Source organism: Procambarus clarkii, chromosome 19 (assembly GCF_040958095.1).
Source record: "Procambarus clarkii isolate CNS0578487 chromosome 19, FALCON_Pclarkii_2.0, whole genome shotgun sequence".
In the NCBI taxonomy this organism is placed as follows: Eukaryota; Metazoa; Arthropoda; class Malacostraca; order Decapoda; family Cambaridae; genus Procambarus; species Procambarus clarkii.
Window position 1 is genome coordinate 42,216,665 of NC_091168.1, and position 20,305 is coordinate 42,236,969.

General features: G+C 41.7%; 1 protein-coding gene across 1 annotated transcript in view; it reads left to right on the top strand.

Annotated features, from left to right (window-relative positions):
* LOC138349646 (tripartite motif-containing protein 59-like) overlaps nt 1-20,305 on the top strand; it is a 145,273-nt gene that overhangs the window by 121,433 nt on the left and 3,535 nt on the right. The window contains exon 5 of the mRNA XM_069327311.1: nt 20,078-20,257. Coding sequence (XP_069183412.1) covers nt 20,078-20,257 — 180 coding nt within the window. The remainder of the gene's footprint in view (nt 1-20,077; nt 20,258-20,305) is intronic.

The following is a 20,305-nucleotide window of genomic DNA, read 5'->3' on the forward strand; positions in this document are numbered from 1 at the left end:
TCAGCACTTTCGTAAAAAATATATGTCGTTAAGTAAGAAAAATAGTCAAAGGTGCTCTCCGTAACACCAAAGTTACTCTTCGAGATAACAAAAGACACTCTCAAACACTCAAAATTTACTCAAAGACATCACAGTTGCACTCAAAAACATCCTTTGAGACATCAAAGTTATTCTCAGAGTCATCAAAAAGTTAATCTCAGTCATCAAAATGCTATTCTCTAAGTAGCCTTTCATTCACCAGAGAAACTTTCTAAGACATCTTCGTTCATTAAAGTTAATCTCAGAGGCATAAAAGTTATTCTCAGAGTCATCAAAAAGTTAATCTCAGTCATCAAAATGCTATTCTCTAAGTAACCTTTCGTTCAACATATTAATTCGCTAAGTCCTCAAAGTTATTCTCTAAGACAACAAAGTCTTTCTCAGAGCTATCAAACTTGTTCTCAAAGTCATCAAAGTTATTCCAAGAGACGTCAAAGTTAATCTAAGACATCATCTTTCATCAAAGATATTCTCTCTAAGCCATCAATGTTCTTCTCTAAGACATAAAAGTTATTCTCAGAGTCACCTTCGTTCTTCAGAGAAACTTTCCAAAACATCTTTGTTCATCAAAAGTTATTCTCGGAGTCATCAAAAGGTATTCTCTAACTCACTTTTGGTCATTAAAGTTAATTTCTATGTTATAAAAGTTTGTCTCAGAGACATCTAAAGTTAATCTTAGAGTTATCAAATGTAATCTCTAACTCACTTTTGTTCATCAAAGTTGATCTCAGAGTTAACAAAGGTAATCTCTAACTCACTCTCGTTCATCAAAGTTGTTTCAAAGACATCAAAGTTAATCTCAGAGTTATCCAAAGATATTCTCATGTCCACAAAAGTTATTCTGAGCTATCAAAGTTAATCTCAGACATCTTCGTTCATAAAAGTTATTCTCAGAGACATCTAAAGTTATTCTCTAAGACATCAAAGTTATTCTCAGAGACATCTAAAGTTATTCTCTAAGACATCAAAGTTATTCTAAGAGCTATCAAAAGTTATTCTCAGTCATGATATGTTATTCTCTAAGTAACCTTCCATTCATCAAAGACATTCTCTAAGTCCTGAAAGTTATTCTCTAAGACAGCAAAGTTATTCTCAGAGTCATCAAAAAGTTATTCTCTGAGCTAACAAAATACTACTCATGTTCTCAGAAGTCATTCTCAAACTCATCAAAGTTATTCTCAGAGTCATCAAAAGTTGTTCTCTAAGACATCAATGTTGCTATCTAAGACATCAAAGATGTTCTCTAAATCATAAAAGTTAATCTTTAAGTCACCTTCGTTCATTAAAGAAACTTTCCAATCCATATTCGTTGACAAAAGTTATTCTCAGAGTCATCAAAGTGATCTCTAATTCACCTTCGTTCTCCAAAAGTTGTTCTCTAAGGCATCAAAGATGTTCTCTAAATCATAAAAGTTAATCGTTAGGTCACCTTCGTTCATTAGAGAAACTTTCCAATCCATATTCGTTGACCAAAGTTATTCTCAGAGTCATCAAAGTGATCTCTAATTCACCTTCGTTCTCCAAAAGTTGTTCTCTAAGACACCTTCGTTCATCAAAGAAACTCTCCTTCTTCCATCATGTTATTCTTTAAGACATCTTCAGTCATAAAATTTCTCTCCAAAATGTAACTAGCTCAGCTTTTCATACCAAACCTGCACATCTGTTAAAACATATTTTCTTAGTCACTTTACCCTAAAACTGTTCTCAGAACTACACTGCCCAAATCCTACGTAACCTATCCTCTCCACCCAATGTTACTTAGTTAACTTAACCTGCATAACCTAACTTTACCTATCTTACCTTACCTTACCTATCTTACCTAACCTAACCTAACTTTACCTATCTTACCTTACCTATCTTACCTAACCTAACCTAACTTATCCTGCTTAACCTAACTTACCTATCTTACCTAACCTAACCTAACTTATCCTGCTTAACCTAACTTACCTATCTTACCTAACTTTACCTATCTTACCTAACTTAACCTGCATAACCTAACTTTACCTATCCTAACATAACTTACCTTACCTTACCTATCTTACCTAACTTTACCTATTTTACCTAACTTACCTACATAACCTGCTTAACCTAACTTACCTACATTACCTAACTTAACCTGCATAACCTAACCTGCTTACCTTAACTTACCTTACCTTACCTATCTTACCTAACTTACCTACATTACCTAACTTAACTTAATCTGCTTAACCTAACTTACCTACATTACCTAACTTAACCTGCATAACCTAACCTGCTTAACTTAACTTACCTTACCTTACCTATCTTACCTAACTTACCTGACTTAACCTAACTTATCCTGCTTAACCTAACTTACCTACATTTACCTAACTTAACCTGCCTAACCTAACTTTACCTACCCTAACTTAACTTACCTACATTACCTAACTTAACCTGCATAACCTAACCTGCTTAACTTAACTTACCTTACCTTACCTATCTTACCTAACTTACATAATTCAACCTAACTTACCTTACCTTACCTAACTTAACCTGCTTAACCTAACTTATTTAACTTATCTTACCTATCCTAACGTAACCTAACTTGCTTTACCTAACTTAATCTTACATTCCCAAACTGATGTATCCTAACTTATCTAGTCAAACCAGACATGATTTAACTTACATAATTATTCCTTCTTGTCTTTTGTGTTTCGTCAATCATTGTCTCATATTCATTTACTCATTTCATTAGTTAATTTCTCAAATGGTCACTTATGCATTTCAAGTGCTATTTGTTAGAGATTGGATATTTAAGCATTTCAAAGAATTTTTGTTATATATGGGCATTTACTCATTTCATTAGTTAATTTCTCAAATGGTCACTTATGCATTTCAAGTGCTATTTGTTAGAGATTGGATACTTAAGCATTTCAAAGAATTTTTGTTATATATGGGCATTTACTCATTTCAAGGGATAATTTCTCAAATGGACGTTTTTGCATTTCAAGTGTTATTTGTTTAAGATTGGGTGTTTAACCATTTCAAAGGATTTTTGTTATATATGGGAACTTACTCGTTTCAAGGGCTAATTTCTCAAATGGTCATTTTGCAGATCAAGGGTTATTTGTTAAAGTTCATCAAGTTGCTCATAAGTTGTATTTATTATGTTTGTTATCATTTATTCTTATTCCCCAACCCCTTAACCTAACCTCTTGTAATCTTAGTGTATTTGGTAGGTTCTATCATATGTTCTTATTCCCCAACCCTTTAACCTAACCTTTCAGATGTAGTTTATTGTGTTTTTGACGTATTTGTTGAATATATTATCCTTTTCCTAACCTTTCAGATGTAGTTTTGTTTCTCCTTTTGTATATTTTTACCCAAACCCACCATCCAACTTAACCTTCTTTCCTTCTTTTACTTTGTTTTCACATATAAGTTCATTCTTTATCATAGTAATAATAAAAATTACAATAGTAAAAGAATCAGATCTACTAAGACTTGAAATTGAGAAACAAGAGCTCAAGGGAGTGAGAGCATGAAAGAAGAGCAAGGAGTAAGAGAGAGGGGGCGGAAGAAAATGGGACCAAAGAAGAGAGAATGAGAGAGAGAGTGTGGGCATGGGGGAACTAAGACTTGAATTTGAGAAAAAAGAAAAATAAGAGAATGAGAGAGAGTGAGCGAAGGGGGAGAGAATGAGGACGATAAGGAGAACAAGGGGGGATAGAAGGAGGGAGATAAAGAGAAAGGGGGATAGAAGGAGTAGGAGAAACAAAGTAAAAGAAGGAAAGAAGGTTTGGGTAAAATATACAAAAAGAAGAAACAAAACTACATCTGAAAGGTTAGGAAAAGGATAATATATTCAACAAATACGTCAAAAACACAATAAACTACATCTGAAAGGTTAGGTTAAAGGGTTGGGGAATAAGAACATATGATAGAACCTACCAAATACACTAAGATTACAAGAGGTTAGGTTAAGGGGTTGGGGAATAAGAATAAATGATAACAAACATAATAAATACAACTTATGAGCAACTTGATGAACTTTAACAAATAACCCTTGATCTGCAAAATGACCATTTGAGAAATTAGCCCTTGAAACGAGTAAGTTCCCATATATAACAAAAATCCTTTGAAATGGTTAAACACCCAATCTTAAACAAATAACACTTGAAATGCAAAAACGTCCATTTGAGAAATTATCCCTTGAAATGAGTAAATGCCCATATATAACAAAAATTCTTTGAAATGCTTAAATATCCAATCTCTAACAAATAGCACTTGAAATGCATAAGTGACCATTTGAGAAATTAACTAATGAAATGAGTAAATGCCCATATATAACAAAAATTCTTTGAAATGCTTAAATATCCAATCTCTAACAAATAGCACTTGAAATGCATAAGTGACCATTTGAGAAATTAACTAATGAAATGAGTAAATGAATATGAGACAATGATTGACGAAACACAAAAGACAAGAAGGAATAATTATGTAAGTTAAATCATGTCTGGTTTGACTAGATAAGTTAGGATACATCAGTTTGGGAATGTAAGATTAAGTTAGGTAAAGCAAGTTAGGTTACGTTAGGATAGGTAAGATAAGTTAAATAAGTTAGGTTAAGCAGGTTAAGTTAGGTAAGGTAAGGTAAGTTAGGTTAAATTATGTAAGTTAGGTAAGATAGGTAAGGTAAGGTAAGTTAAGTTAAGCAGGTTAGGTTATGCAGGTTAAGTTAGGTAATGTAGGTAAGTTAAGTTAGGGTAGGTAAAGTTAGGTTAGGCAGGTTAAGTTAGGTAAATGTAGGTAAGTTAGGTTAAGCAGGATAAGTTAGGTTAAGTCAGGTAAGTTAGGTAAGGTAAGGTAAGTTAAGCTAAGCAGGTTAGGTTATGCAGGTTAAGTTAGGTAATGTAGGTAAGTTAGGTTAAGCAGATTAAGTTAAGTTAGGTAATGTAGGTAAGTTAGGTAAGATAGGTAAGGTAAAGTAAGTTAAGTTAAGCAGGTTAGGTTATGCAGGTTAAGTTAGGTAATGTAGGTAAGTTAGGTTAAGCAGGTTAAGTTAGGTAATGTAGGTAAGTTAGGTAAAATAGATAAAGATAGGTAAGATAGGTAAGGTAAGGTAAGTTATGTTAGGATAGGTAAAGTTAGGTTATGCAGGTTAAGTTAGGTAAGATAGGTAAAGTTAGGTAAGATAGTGTTATGATCTCAGCCTACAGGAGAAACGAGTCTCCCTCCTTGAGAGTTATTCGTCAAGCCTGACCTGATTAGAAGGTCTAGCGAATATCGAAGTGATAACGCATATGTAAAATAGTTGCTTGGATATGTATAACAGTTTGAGATCATGGGCAATGAAGAAGAAAACAGATGAATGACTGGCGAGGAGATGTGGACATTTTGCTGGAGTCGTGAGGCTCGCTTCCGGAGGACCTTGACCTCACTTGAGTGCCAGACATCGCAGGGGGAAGCCGCGCTCCATTTGAGCTCCCGCCAGAAGGGAACCCCTAGTGATATATCTCGAAGAGAAGAGAAGTGTGTAGACGTGCCAGCTGTGGAACCGAGCTGGGAACGTTGTGGTATCAAGTCCTGGTCGACGAGCAGAGTTTAATAAGCTACTCAGAGGCATTTTCGTGGGCTGTGTGGAGCGCCCTGACCAGACGCCGTCAGAGGAAAAGCGCCCTCGATCAGTTAATCTGTGGTAAGCACGATATACGCCAGTTCATAGTGATCACTTGTAGTTGGTCGTGTGCCCAGCGACGGTAGCAATGTTTATTTATAAGTTAGACATGTTTTAATAAGGCAGAAAGCCTGAAATAGGAGAGTGAAGAGGGAGGAGCACGGAGCGACGTCCGCCCCCTCTGAGCGCTGGCGGACGACTGAGGGAGCCTGGCTCTTGACGGAGGAAGACCCTCCCAGCGAGTGAGGACAGCCGCCAGGCGAGGTGGAGTATGGACCCGCCCAAAACGGGGGAGTCCACTCTCACTGTATGTAGAGGACAGATAGAGGTTTGAGGCAAGCATATTGTGTGGTTATTTTTGTTTATGTGTTAAAGGGGAACATTTTATTGGAGTGTCGATGGGTTGCAGGTTTGTCTTTTGGGGAAGAAGTTGCTGAGAACTTCGAAGCCAGCAGATGAAGTAGCTGATGAGACTCCAAGGTAGTGGAGCAGAGGACCTCGAGCTGTGAGGAGAAGCAGCAGTGAAGAGGAGTGTCACGTGCTTCTGTAGAGGTGGAGAAGCACCATAGTTGCTCGGGGAAACTTCATGGTGTAGCAGCCAAGAGAGCTGTGGAGGACCCTAGCAGAAGGGTGAAGCACCGTAGTTGCTCAAGGAAACTTCATGATAGCAGCCTGGAGGAGCTGCAGAGGATCCTGGTAGTGAAGCCCGGAAGAACCTAAGGATATTAGGGTAGTGAACTTCCAGAGGTGGAAGGGGAAGTTCGGGTGGATTACTTATAGGGAGTTGATAGTGTTTGGTTGTCATTAGCGTGCAAGACGCAGTGAGAGGTGAGTGACTGTTGGCATTATGTCAAGGAGTTTTTTATACTGAAGTATCAATGAACATTTATACTGGTATATGTTATTGCATTCAAATGCTGATTTTCTATATATATATGTTATCTTGCTGATGGTGCAACAGTGTATGTAGGCTTGATCAACTTGAGGAGGTTGATAGTATCAGGTGGTGAACCAGGAGATAGGATACCACTTGATAAGCTGATAATAGAGTTCTGATGGTGTTGGAGTGCAACCTGATTGTGATATTATAGAGTATAGGATTCATTATTATTATATGTGTGTATGTATTGTGTATGTGCTTTGTCCAGTAAATGTGTCACAATTTGCTGGTGTTTGCCCTTGTCCTAGTGAGGCTTCCCAGGAGGTAGTAAAGAAGGAGAGAGAGAGAGAAAGAACCAAGAACCACTGCCGTGGACAGGGTAGGAGGTAATACTAGTAAGTCATAGGGGATTGAGGAGATCATATCTCATAAGGAGAGAGTGGGGAGTCACAGCGGCTCGAGTGGGTGTGTGCACGTGACAACAAGGCTAAGTGTTGGAGCCGCATCCCCTAAACGTGTGACGTTGAGCCCCTCTCCAAGAGCCAGAAGCGCCAAGCCCCTCTCCTAGTATAAGCACTCTGCCGAGTTGTGGGTTGGGTTGTCCATAGAGAAGGATCAACGACGACAACGCCAACCAACCCACAGTCTATAATAAATTGGGGGCCTGTCCGAGAGAGTGAACTGACACACCCACACCCTGTCCAAGAGTGGATTTGTACACCCCTGCTGAGATAAACTGTGTGACCGCAGGTGTATACTCTCTCTCTTGGGAAGACTCACAGGACAAAGATGGATAAGGTGCAAGCGTTTGTGGAGTCAGGCAAGCCTGAGGACTTGGAAGGTTGCACGAGGGATCAATTGAAACAAATAGCAGAAAAATGTGGCCTTAGGTTGAAAGCATCTAAAGTAGCTGGGATGAAGGATGAGATCCTGAGGCAGTTAAGAGCCAAAAATGAAGCGGCAGAGCAAGGAGCCCAAAAAGGAGCTGAAAGTGGAAAGGAGGATGATGGGCAGGATGAAGTGAGATCCCAGGGATCGAGTAGGAGCAGCAAGAGTAGCCGCAGTAGCAGGAGTAGCCGAAATAGGAGCTTGGAGAGATTCCAGTTAGAGCTCCAGATGTAGCAACAACGAGAGGACAAGGAGAGACAGTTCCAGCTGGAAAAGATGAAATTAGAACTCCAGATGAAAAATGAAGCAGAGAAGGAAAAAGAAAAAACCAGACTGGAAATAGAAAAAGAGAAAGCAAGACTAGAGGTGGAGAAAGAAAAAGAGAAAACCAGAGTAAGGGAACTGGAGTTGGAACAGGAGAAAGAAAAAGCCCAAGTCGAAAAAGAAAAAGAGAGAACAAAACAAATGCAGATAGAAGCGAATAGAACCTTGGCTGAGCAAAGGATTGAACATGGGTTGCCAGAGAGCACCACCCAGGTATCACACCCACCAGATGTTAGGGTTAGGGAGAAGGACATTCCCTTGTTTGTTCCCGAAGAGGCAGAGAGCTTTTTCGAGCACTTTGAAAAAGTAGCCAGTATCAAGGAGTGGCCACAGGAGGAATGGGCCCAGCTGGTCCAGTTAAGATTGACCGGTGCAGCCAGGGAGGCATACACCCAATTGTCACTGGAAGAGTGCCAGGATTATGCCACGGTAAAGAGCAGCATATTGCGCTCGTTTCAGTTAACCCCAGAAGCTTATAGAAAGCGTTTCAGAGAGATGGTGAAAGTTGGAGCATGTACGTTTGCTGAGACAGCAAGGGATCTGGAAAGACGATTCCAGAAGTGGATTGAGGCTGCTGGAGTTGGATCTTACGCTGACCTGAAGCAACTGATGGTCATGGAGAAGTTCTTGGAGATGATGCATCCCGAAACAAAGTTCAAGATCCTAGAAGCAGGGATAAAGGAGGTGAAAGATGCCGCAGATAGGGCGGATATGATTACTGAAGCATACAAGAGCTTAAGAGAGAACAGAGTAAGAAGCGAGGCGAGACGCAGCAATAGCAGACCCAGTGGAGTCTGGGGAGGAAGAAGTTTTGGGGGGCAGACAAGCAGACCAGCTAGTTTTAAGCCCCAGGAAGGAAAGTTGCCGAGTCCGCCTGCTGGAGGTAAGCAGGAAAATAAAAATGTGCAGAGGAGACAAGAGTCCAATGAAGCTCCACAGGATATGAGTAGTACATCTGGCCCAAGGAACTCCAATACGAGTGGGCAGAGTCAGAGCCACTCGGGGGCGTATAGGAGAGATTTCTCCCAAATGAGATGCTACAAGTGCAACAGATCAGGTCACATGATGCGAGATTGTCGGCAGGGCAAGAGAGTCGTGGCCCTGACGACATGTGATCCCCGGAAGAAGTACGTTGATGTACAACAAGACAAACCACAGAAGGTAGATTTGATGAACGAGCGTTATAGGCCGTTCATTAGTAAAGGTTGGGTCGGCATAGAAGGTCAACCCGAGGTGGAGGTTAGTATCCTCAGGGATACTGGAGCCAATCAGAGCTTGATTCTGAGAGGCCTAATAAGAAATGATCGACTGTTAGCTGGCAGTAGGAGGATAAAGGTTCATGGGTTGTTGTCTAAGAGTGACATGCCCGTGTGTGCTGTCCAGTTGAAGTCAGATTATTTGTCGGCGGAGGTGATGTTGGGAGTGTGCCCCAACATACCTGTTCCAGGAGTCCAAGTGATCCTGGGGAACGACTTGTGTGGGTCCAAGGTGCTGCCAGAGCTGATAGTAAAAGCTGTGCCGGAGGTGAACCAGAAGGACCGCGGTACAAGTGGAACGCCGGACAAGATAGATCTAGCCAGCATCCTTGAAAATGAGGCAGAAGACAGTCAAGTCATCGTATACCCGGCCTGTGTAGTGACAGAGTCGGACGTAGCCGCCGAGGAAGACATTGGAGATGATATGGCAGTGTCGACTCCACCAAGGGAGGAGGTCAACATGGACATGTCTGGGCTGTTCGACGAAGATCGAGCTCAGAAGAATGAGGATTCGAGGAGACAGGAAGTGAAAATGACCCTACCTGAAAAGTTCAGCGTGAACCGAGCGGACCTGATTAGGGCTCAGAAAGAGGAGTTTATAGATCTAATCAGGGAAGCAAAAGGGGGAAATTCATGTCCGGAGTCCCCCGTGTATTACTACTTGGACGATGATGTACTAATGAGGAAATGGCGACCGGACAAAGCCGGCGCAGATAAGGTATGGTTGGAGAAGCACCAAGTGTTAGTGCCGAAGGAGTTTAGGGCGGCTGTGTTAGAACTAGCCCACTCCGTAGATATGGCAGGGCACTTGGGGGTGAAGAAGACCTTAAATAAGGTGCAGGAGCACTTCTACTGGCCGAACGTGTGGAAGGAGGTAAAGAAATATTGTAGGACATGTTTGGCGTGCCAACGTGCAGGTAAGCCGGCTCCGGCTATACCAAAGGCACCCTTAAAGCCCATACCGGCATTTGGCGAGCCTTTTGAGAGAGTCTTGATAGACTGTGTAGGTCCGTTGCCGAGGACCAGAAAAGGCCACGAGTACTTACTGACCATAATGTGCACGGCCACCCGTTTCCCTGAAGCAATCCCCCTGAGAAGAGTGACGTCGAGAGCCGTTCTGGATAGACTACAGAACTACATTGCGTGGGTAGGAATGCCCAAGGTTATCCAGACGGACCAGGGGAGTGTCTTCCAGTCGAAGTTGTTTAGGGAAACTGTGAAAGGATGGAGAGTAGAGCAAGTGCGCTCGTCACGTATCACCCTCAGTCGCAGGGAGCATTGGAGCGTTTCCATGGAACGCTAAAGAGCTTGTTGAGGATATACTGCGCTGAGGAAGGGAGTAGTTGGGACGAGGCATTACCATCCGTGTTGTTCGCCATCAGGGATGCGGTAGTAGAATCACTCGGATTCACCCCATTTCAACTGGTGTACGGACACTCCGTGAGGAGCCCAGTGGGCGCGCTGAAGGAGCAGCTCACCGTGGATAGGCCTAAGGTGGACGTGGGAAAATATGTGAAGACTTTTAGAGAGCGACTCTCTAGGGCCAGAGATTTGGCCAAGGAAAATTTGAGGACATCCCAGGCAGAGATGGTAAGGTACCACGACAGGAAGGTGAAGGGCAGGAAATTTCAAGAAGGAGATCAGGTGTTAGTCCTGCTACCGGTAAAAGGAAGTATATACGAGTCGAGATTTTGTGGACCATATACCATCCAGAAGGCATTAGGGGATGTGAATTATGTAATCCACATGCCAGATCGTCCGAGGAAGTCACAGGTTTGCCACGTGAACATGATAAAGAGGTACTATGACAGAGATAAGCCTCTAGGCGATGAAGAACCGATGGAAACCCCATTGCAGACGACGGTGCTGTGTGGAGGAGACGGAAAAGGGATAGAAGAGGAGAACTGTAAGTTAGAGAAGGCCGATGGCGCGAAGATGTCAAATACAGAAAGCCTGGCCAAGATAGGTGAGCGTCTGGGTCATTTGGAGGATGACCAACGACAGGAGCTAGTGGAGATCCTACGGAGGAATAAGTCGTTATTCACGGACGTGCCTAGAAGACACCGCGGAACGGTGCACGAAGTGAATGTAGGGAGTGCTGAGCCCATCAAGCAGCACCCTTACAGAGTTAACCCGGAGAAAGCAGCGGCAATGAGAGCAGAAGTGAAGTATCTGCTAGATAACGACTTGGCAGAGGTTAGCGACAGTGACTGGAGTTCGCCGTGCCTCCTCGTGAAGAAGAGTGACGGCACGTACCGGTTCTGTACCGATTATAGGAAAGTGAATGCACTCACGGTCGCTGACTCGTTTCCGATACCGCGCATTGACGATTGCATAGATCGGATTGGGAGTGCACGGTATGTCTCGAAGATAGACCTGTTGAAGGGATACTACCAGATTCCCCTGTCTGAGGAGGCCAAGAGGATCTCAGCGTTCGTGACACCCGACGGCTTGTACCAATATAAAGTGGTGCCGTTCGGAATGAAGAATAGTGGTAGTTGTTTTCAACGAGTAATGAATCAGGTATTACAAGGCGCGACTGGATGTGCAGTGTACATCGATGATATTGTGGTGTTCGCTGATTCCTGGAAGGATCACGTGGATCGACTTTTAGATTTGTTCGATCGGTTGGAGAAGGCCAACATGACGATCAACTTGGCAAAAAGCGAGTTCGGGAGAGCTCGCCTGGAGTACCTTGGATATATAGTAGGGCAAGGCGAGGTTGCTCCGGTAAGAACAAAGGTGGAGGCCATTGACAACTTCCCGGTGCCCAGGAGTAAGAAAGAATTGTTGAGATACCTCGGTATGATTGGGTATTACCGGAAGTTCTGTGAAAATTTCTCCACCGTAGCCGCTCCTATGACGAGTTTGCTATCAAAGAGCAAGAAGTGGGAGTGGAATGGAACAGCACAAGAAGCGTTTGAGAAGACCAAAAGACTGTTGACTGAGGCACCTGTACTAGTGTCGCCAGATTTTGAAGCGCTGTTTACGTTATTTGTAGATGCCAGTGATATAGGGGCCGGAGCTGTACTGACGCAGCAGAATGATGGAATTTACCGCCCCGTGTCCTTCTTCTCGAAGAAGTTCGTTAAGCACCAGAGGTCGTACAGTACAGTTGAGAAAGACACTTTGGCCCTGGTGATGGCATTGAAACATTTTGAAGTGTATGTGAGTGGGGGGGGACACCCAGTGACGGTGTATACAGACCATAATCCCCTAGTTTTCCTGAAGAAAATGAAGCATGCAAACCAGAGATTAACCAGATGGTTTTTATCGCTCCAAGAGTATGACCTGGTGATAACGCACATAAGAGGGCGAGACAATGTAGTGGCTGATGCGTTATCTCGAGCCTAGCCACTAGAATAACTCTCAAAAATAAGGGGAGGGGAGTGTTATGATCTCAGCCTACAGGAGAAACGAGTCTCCCTCCTTGAGAGTTATTCGTCAAGCCTGACCTGATTAGAAGGTCTAGCGAATATTGAAGTGATAACGCATATGTAAAATAGTTGCTTGGATATGTATAACAGTTTGAGATCATGGGCAATGAAGAAGAAAACAGATGAATGACTGGCGAGGAGATGTGGACATTTTGCTGGAGGCGTGAGGCTCGCTTCCGGAGGACCTTGACCTCACTTGAGTGCCAGACATCGCAGGGGGAAGCCGCGCTCCATTTGAGCTCCCGCCAGAAGGGAACCCCTAGTGATATATCTCGAAGAGAAGAGAAGTGTGTAGACGTGCCAGCTGTGGAACCGAGCTGGGAACGTTGTGGTATCAAGTCCTGGTCGACGAGCAGAGTTTAATAAGCTACTCAGAGGCATTTTCGTGGGCTGTGTGGAGCGCCCTGACCAGACGCCGTCAGAGGAAAAGCGCCCTCAATCAGTTAATCTGTGGTAAGCACGATATACGCCAGTTCATAGTGATCACTTGTAGTTGGTCGTGTGCCCAGCGACGGTAGCAATGTTTATTTATAAGTTAGACATGTTTTAATAAGGCAGAAAGCCTGAAATAGGAGAGTGAAGAGGGAGGAGCACGGAGCGACGTCCGCCCCCTCTGAGCGCTGGCGGACGACTGAGGGAACCTGGCTCTTGACGGAGGAAGACCCTCCCAGCGAGTGAGGACCGCCGCCAGGCGAGGTGGAGTATGGACCCGCCCAAAACGGGGGAGTCCATTCTCACTGTATGTAGAGGACAGATAGAGGTTTGAGGCAAGCATATTGTGTGGTTATTTTTGTTTATGTGTTAAAGGGGAACATTTTATTGGAGTGTCGATGGGTTGCAGGTTTGTCTTTTGGGGAAGAAGTTGCTGAGAACTTCGAAGCCAGCAGATGAAGTAGCTGATGAGACTCCAAGGTAGTGGAGCAGAGGACCTCGAGCTGTGAGGAGAAGCAGCAGTGAAGAGGAGTGTCACGTGCTTCTGTAGAGGTGGAGAAGCACCATAGTTGCTCGGGGAAACTTCATGGTGTAGCAGCCAAGAGAGCTGTGGAGGACCCTAGCAGAAGGGTGAAGCACCGTAGTTGCTCAAGGAAACTTCATGATAGCAGCCTGGAGGAGCTGCAGAGGATCCTGGTAGTGAAGCCCGGAAGAACCTAAGGATATTAGGGTAGTGAACTTCCAGAGGTGGAAGGGGAAGTTCGGGTGGATTACTTATAGGGAGCTGATAGTGTTTGGTTGTCATTAGCGTGCAAGACGCAGTGAGAGGTGAGTGACTGTTGGCATTCTTATGTCAAGGAGTTTTTTATACTGAAGTATCAATGAACATTTATACTGGTATATGTTATTGCATTCAAATGCTGATTTTCTATATATATATGTTATCTTGCTGATGGTGCAACAGTGTATGTAGGCTTGATCAACTTGAGGAGGTTGATAGTATCAGGTGGTGAACCAGGAGATAGGATACCACTTGATAAGCTGATAATAGAGTTCTGATGGTGTTGGAGTGCAACCTGATTGTGATATTATAGAGTATAGGATTCATTATTATTATATGTGTGTATGTATCGTGTATGTGCTTTGTCCAGTAAATGTGTCACAATTTGCTGGTGTTTGCCCTTGTCCTAGTGAGGCTTCCCAGGAGGTAGTAAAGAAGGAGAGAGAGAGAGAAAGAACCAAGAACCACTGCCGTGGACAGGGTAGGAGGTAATACTAGTAAGTCATAGGGGATTGAGGAGATCATATCTCATAAGGAGAGAGTGGGGAGTCACAGCGGCTCGAGTGGGTGTGTGCACGTGACAACGAGGCTAAGTGTTGGAGCCGCATCCCCTAAACGTGTGACGTTGAGCCCCTCTCCAAGAGCCAGAAGCGCCAAGGGTGATCTCCTAGTATAAGCACTCTGCCGAGTTGTGGGTTGGGTTGTCCATAGAGAAGGATCAACGACGACAACGCCAACCAACCCACAGTCTATAATAATAGGTAAGTTAGGTTAAGCAGGATAAGTTAGGTTAGGTTAGGTAAGATAGGTAAGTTAGGTTAAGCAGGATAAGTTAGGTTAGGTAAGATAGGTAAGTTAGGTTAAGCAGGATAAGTTAGGTTAGGTTAGGTAAGATAGGTAAGGTAAGATAGGTAAAGTTAGGTTAGGTTAGGTAAGATAGGTAAGGTAAGGTAAGATAGGTAAAGTTAGGTAAGATAGGTAAGTTAGGTTAAGCAGGATAAGTTAGGTTAGGTTAGGTAAGATAGGTAAGGTAAGATAGGTAAAGTTAGGTTAGGTTAGGTAAGATAGGTAAGGTAAGGTAAGATAGGTAAAGTTAGGTTAGGTTCGGTAAGATAGGTAAGGTAAGGTATGATAGGTAAAGTTAGGTTATGCAGGTTAAGTTAACTAAGTAACATTGGGTGGAGAGGATAGGTTACGTAGGATTTGGGCAGTGTAGTTCTGAGAACAGTTTTAGGGTAAAGTGACTAAGAAAATATGTTTTAACAGATGTGCAGGTTTGGTATGAAAAGCTGAGCTAGTTACATTTTGGAGAGAAATTTTATGACTGAAGATGTCTTAAAGAATAACATGATGGAAGAAGGAGAGTTTCTTTGATGAACGAAGGTGTCTTAGAGAACAACTTTTGGAGAACGAAGGTGTATTAGAGATCACTTTGATGACACTGAGAATAACTTTGGTCAACGAATATGGATTGGAAAGTTTCTCTAATGAACGAAGGTGACCTAACGATTAACTTTTATGATTTAGAGAACATCTTTGATGCCTTAGAGAACAACTTTTGGAGAACGAAGGTGAATTAGAGATCACTTTGATGACTCTGAGAATAACTTTTGTCAACGAATATGGATTGGAAAGTTTCTTTAATGAACGAAGGTGACTTAAAGATTAACTTTTATGATTTAGAGAACATCTTTGATGTCTTAGATAGCAACATTGATGTCTTAGAGAACAACTTTTGATGACTCTGAGAATAACTTTGATGAGTTTGAGAATGACTTCTGAGAACATGAGTAGTATTTTGTTAGCTCAGAGAATAACTTTTTGATGACATAGAGAATAACTTTGATGACTCTGAGAATAACTTTGCTGTTTTAGAGAATAACTTTCAGGACTTAGAGAATGTCTTTGATGAATGGAAGGTTACTTAGAGAATAACATATCATGACTGAGAATAACTTTTGATAGCTCTTAGAATAACTTTGATGTCTTAGAGAATAACTTTAGATGTCTCTGAGAATAACTTTGATGTCTTAGAGAATAACTTTAGATGTCTCTGAGAATAACTTTTATGAACGAAGATGTCTGAGATTAACTTTGATAGCTCAGAATAACTTTTGTGGACATGAGAATATCTTTGGATAACTCTGAGATTAACTTTGATGTCTTTGAAACAACTTTGATGAACGAGAGTGAGTTAGAGATTACCTTTGTTAACTCTGAGATCAACTTTGATGAACAAAAGTGAGTTAGAGATTACATTTGATAACTCTAAGATTAACTTTAGATGTCTCTGAGACAAACTTTTATAACATAGAAATTAACTTTAATGACCAAAAGTGAGTTAGAGAATACCTTTTGATGACTCCGAGAATAACTTTTGATGAACAAAGATGTTTTGGAAAGTTTCTCTGAAGAACGAAGGTGACTCTGAGAATAACTTTTATGTCTTAGAGAAGAACATTGATGGCTTAGAGAGAATATCTTTGATGAAAGATGATGTCTTAGATTAACTTTGACGTCTCTTGGAATAACTTTGATGACTTTGAGAACAAGTTTGATGGCTCTGAGAAAGACTTTGTTGTCTTAGAGAATAACTTTGAGGACTTAGCGAATTAATATGTTGAACGAAAGGTTACTTAGAGAATAGCATTTTGATGACTGAGATTAACTTTTTGATGACTCTGAGAATAACTTTGATGTCTCAAAGGATGTTTTTGAGTGCAACTGTGATGTCTTTGAGTAAATTTTGAGTGTTTGAGAGTGTCTTTTGTTATCTCGAAGAGTAACTTTGGTGTTACGGAGAGCACCTTTGACTATTTTTCTTACTTAACGACATATAATTTTTACGAAAGTGCTGAAAAGGTTACATTTGACTCTTTTAGTTGAGGAAAGACAAGAAAAAAATATGACGACAGTGACTATTTTAGTGCTCCACAAAGTATAAATGTCAGTTAAGAACGACGATGATAGATATCTTTGACTATATTTTCTTACTTGACGATGGATAAAGTTAGTTATGAACAGTGCTGAAAAGATTCCTTTGACAATTTTTAGCTAAGCGAAAGGTTGTTTTAGTTAAGAACGGTGTTGAATGAGATTAATCCTGACTATTTTCAGATGAGAGAAGTGATATTTCAGTTAAGAAATGACAAGGAAACATGATGAAGTAACTATTTTTAGTTGACCGATGAATACTTTTAGTTGAGCAAAAGACAAAACATGATGAACATGACTTTTCTGATGATTGGCGGATAATTTTTAGATAAGAAATGACAATGAAACATGATGAACACGGTTATTTTCTGTTGACTATGGATAAGTTTAGTTGAAAAATGACGAAAGTGACTATGTTTTAGTTGATTGGCGAAAGATTTTTAGTTAAGAAGTTACGAGAAAGGTTTGTCTTTGTAAATTTGGAACTGAATAAAGTGTAGATTTGTTTAAGAACGGGGTTGGTAGAACTATTAAGTTGACTACGAGAATTACTTTGACATAGTTTTGCAAATAAAAACTTGGTGACTAAAATTGTTGAGGGAACTGTAATGCAGTATAATATTATTTGACAAAGAACTAGTTAGTGAATGGAAGAAACAAAGAACATAAAAAATTGAGGTTAAGTAGGGGAATGAACACAGTGAACATACGGTGAACACAGAAAACATGTAAGAAAAAGTTGATGAATAGAGTGAACATGCAGGGAATATGAACTTATAGAGAATATGAAGACATGATAAGGAACATAGGGAATACAAAGAATGAACACTGAACATGTGAAGAACAAGCTAAGAACATTGAGAACATGAATAATGAGTATAAAAGTTATACAGAGAACATATGATGCACATGAAAATATGACAAAGAACATAGTGAACATACGGGGAAAACGGCAGAAAAAATTTGAACTGAGCATGCTGTGAACATTTATAGAACATGGAATGAACACAGAAAACATGGAAAAAATGTGAAGAATACAGCTGAATATAGAGAAAATATGCAAATACAGGGGGACAAGAGCTGGAGCTCGGAAACTGACTTGATCTTATTTACTACGTCTGAAATATGACTGTTTAAAATTTCAGGGGGATTGGACTGCTAGTAGCGAAAATGTGGTCTCTGTCAAATTTGGGTCTTTAATTGGACTCTGATTAATTTCGATCATGAACTGGACTCTGATGAAATTTGAGCTTAAAACTGTCTCTGACTAATTTTGCTCTAAAAGTAGACTCTGACGAATTTTGCTAGAAAACTGGACTCTGATGAATTTCGATCAAGAACTGGACTCTGATGAATTTTCACGGATTACAGGACACTGATGAAATTTGAGCTTAAAACTGTCTCTGACTAATTTTGCTCTCAAAGTAGACTCTGGCGAATTTCTGTTGATAATTGGACTCTGATGAAATGTGAGCTTAAAACTGTCTCTGACGAATTTTGCTCTCAAAGTAGACTCTGGCGAATTTCTGTTGATAATTGGACTCTGATGAAATGTGAGCTTAAAACTCTCTGACGAATTTTGCTCTCAAAGTAGACTCTGGCGAATTTCTGTTGATAATTGGACTCTGATGAAATATGAGCTTAAAACTGTCTCTGACGAATTTTGCTCTCAAAGTAGACTCTGGCGAATTTCTGTTGATAATTGGACTCTGATGAAATATGAGCTTAAAACTGTCTCTGACGAATTTTGCTCTCAAAGTAGACTCTGGCGAATTTCTGTTGATAATTGGACTCTGATGAAATATGAGCTTAAAACTGTCTCTGACGAATTTTGCTCTCAAAGTAGACTCTGGCGAATTTCTGTTGATAATTGGACTCTGATGAAATATGAGCTTAAAACTGTCTCTGACGAATTTTGCTCTCAAAGTAGACTCTGGCGAATTTCTGTTGATAATTGGACTCTGATGAAGTATGAGCTTAAAACTGTCTCTGACTAATTTTGGTCTTTACAGGTGAAATAGCCGTAAATGGATATAAAACTAAATGTTATGGATAAGTTGTCTGTTTTCCTTAACAAAACATCTAAGACAATATTCTCTGAAAATGGTCCTTTTACAAATTCGGTCATAAACATATAAATAAACTTCTATGATTATTTGAAACTCTGAAAATAGCTGTAAGGAAATAGGAGGAGAGAGAGAGAGAGAGAGAGAGAGAGAGGGACGGTCCAGATATTATTATGGAGAAGATAAGATACGATTACCGAGGTGACCTGAAGGCCGCGTCTGGCTGACGTCTAAAGTAAACACAGGTGAGGCGACAGATTGCTATTTCTCCCATAAGACCTTAACAGACTTCTAAGTCTCGGAAATTATTTTCATCATAAGAAATCCTTACTTCTAAAATCTGTGACTGACAAAATTTACCTGAAAACCCCCAAGCGCTACACGTGATTTTTTCCCCCAGAAAAAAAAGTTACCTGTGGCGCTTACACCTCACAGGGGTCCTCTGGCCAGAAAAAAAAGTTACCTGTGGCGCTTCCAGTCCACAGGGGTCCTCTGGTCAAAAAAAAAAAAAATCACCTGTGGCGCTTACACCCTACTACTATAATGATGCTGACATTGACCACAGGTGATAATGGGGCTGACACTGACCACGGGTGATAATGGGGCTGACATTGACCACAGGTGATAATGGGGCTGACACTGACCACAGGTGATAATGGGGCTGACACTGACCACGGGTGATAATGGGGCTGACATTGACCACAGGTGATAATGGGGCTCACATTGACCACAGGTGATAATGGGGCTCACATTGACCACAGGTGATAATGGGGCTGACACTGACCACAGGTGATAATGGGGCTGACATTGACCACAGGGGATAATGGGACTGACATTGACCACAGGTGATAATGGGGCTGACACTGACCACGGGTGATAATGGGGCTGACATTGACCACAGGTGATAATGGGGCTGACACTGACCACAGGTGATAATGGGGCTGACATTGACCACAGGTGATAATGGGGCTGACATTGACCACAGGTGATAATGGGGCTGACACTGACCACAGGTGATAATGGGGCTGACACTGACCACGGGTGATAATGGGGCTGACATTGACCACAGGTGATAATGGGGCTGACACTGACCACAGGTGATAATGGGGCTGACACTGACCACAGGTGATAATGGGGCTGACACTGACCATAGGTGATAATGGGGCTGACATTGACCACAGGTGATAATGGGACTGACACTGACCACAGGTGATAATGGGGCTGACACTGACCACAGGTGATAATGATGCTGATATTGACCACAGGTGATAATGGGGCTGACCCTGACCACAGGTGATAATGGGACTGACACTGTCCACAGGTGATAATGGGGCTGACACTGACCACAGGTGATAATGAGGCTGACACTGTCCACAGGTGATAATGGGGCTGACACTGTCCACAGGTTGAGGACCTCCGCAGGATGAGGGAGCCCGTCAAGAGGCTGGTGGAGGCTGGCAGGGTGTTGGCCGTCCAGGAAGACCAAGATGGCCGCCGCTCCGCCAGGATAACTCTACAAGACGGACAGGTGTACCTCCACCCACTCCTGCGTCAGCCCACGCCCGCCCACGCCCACACCCTCCAGGTTACTTTATTACACCCACTAGTCTTACTAACAGTACTGACTTACTGA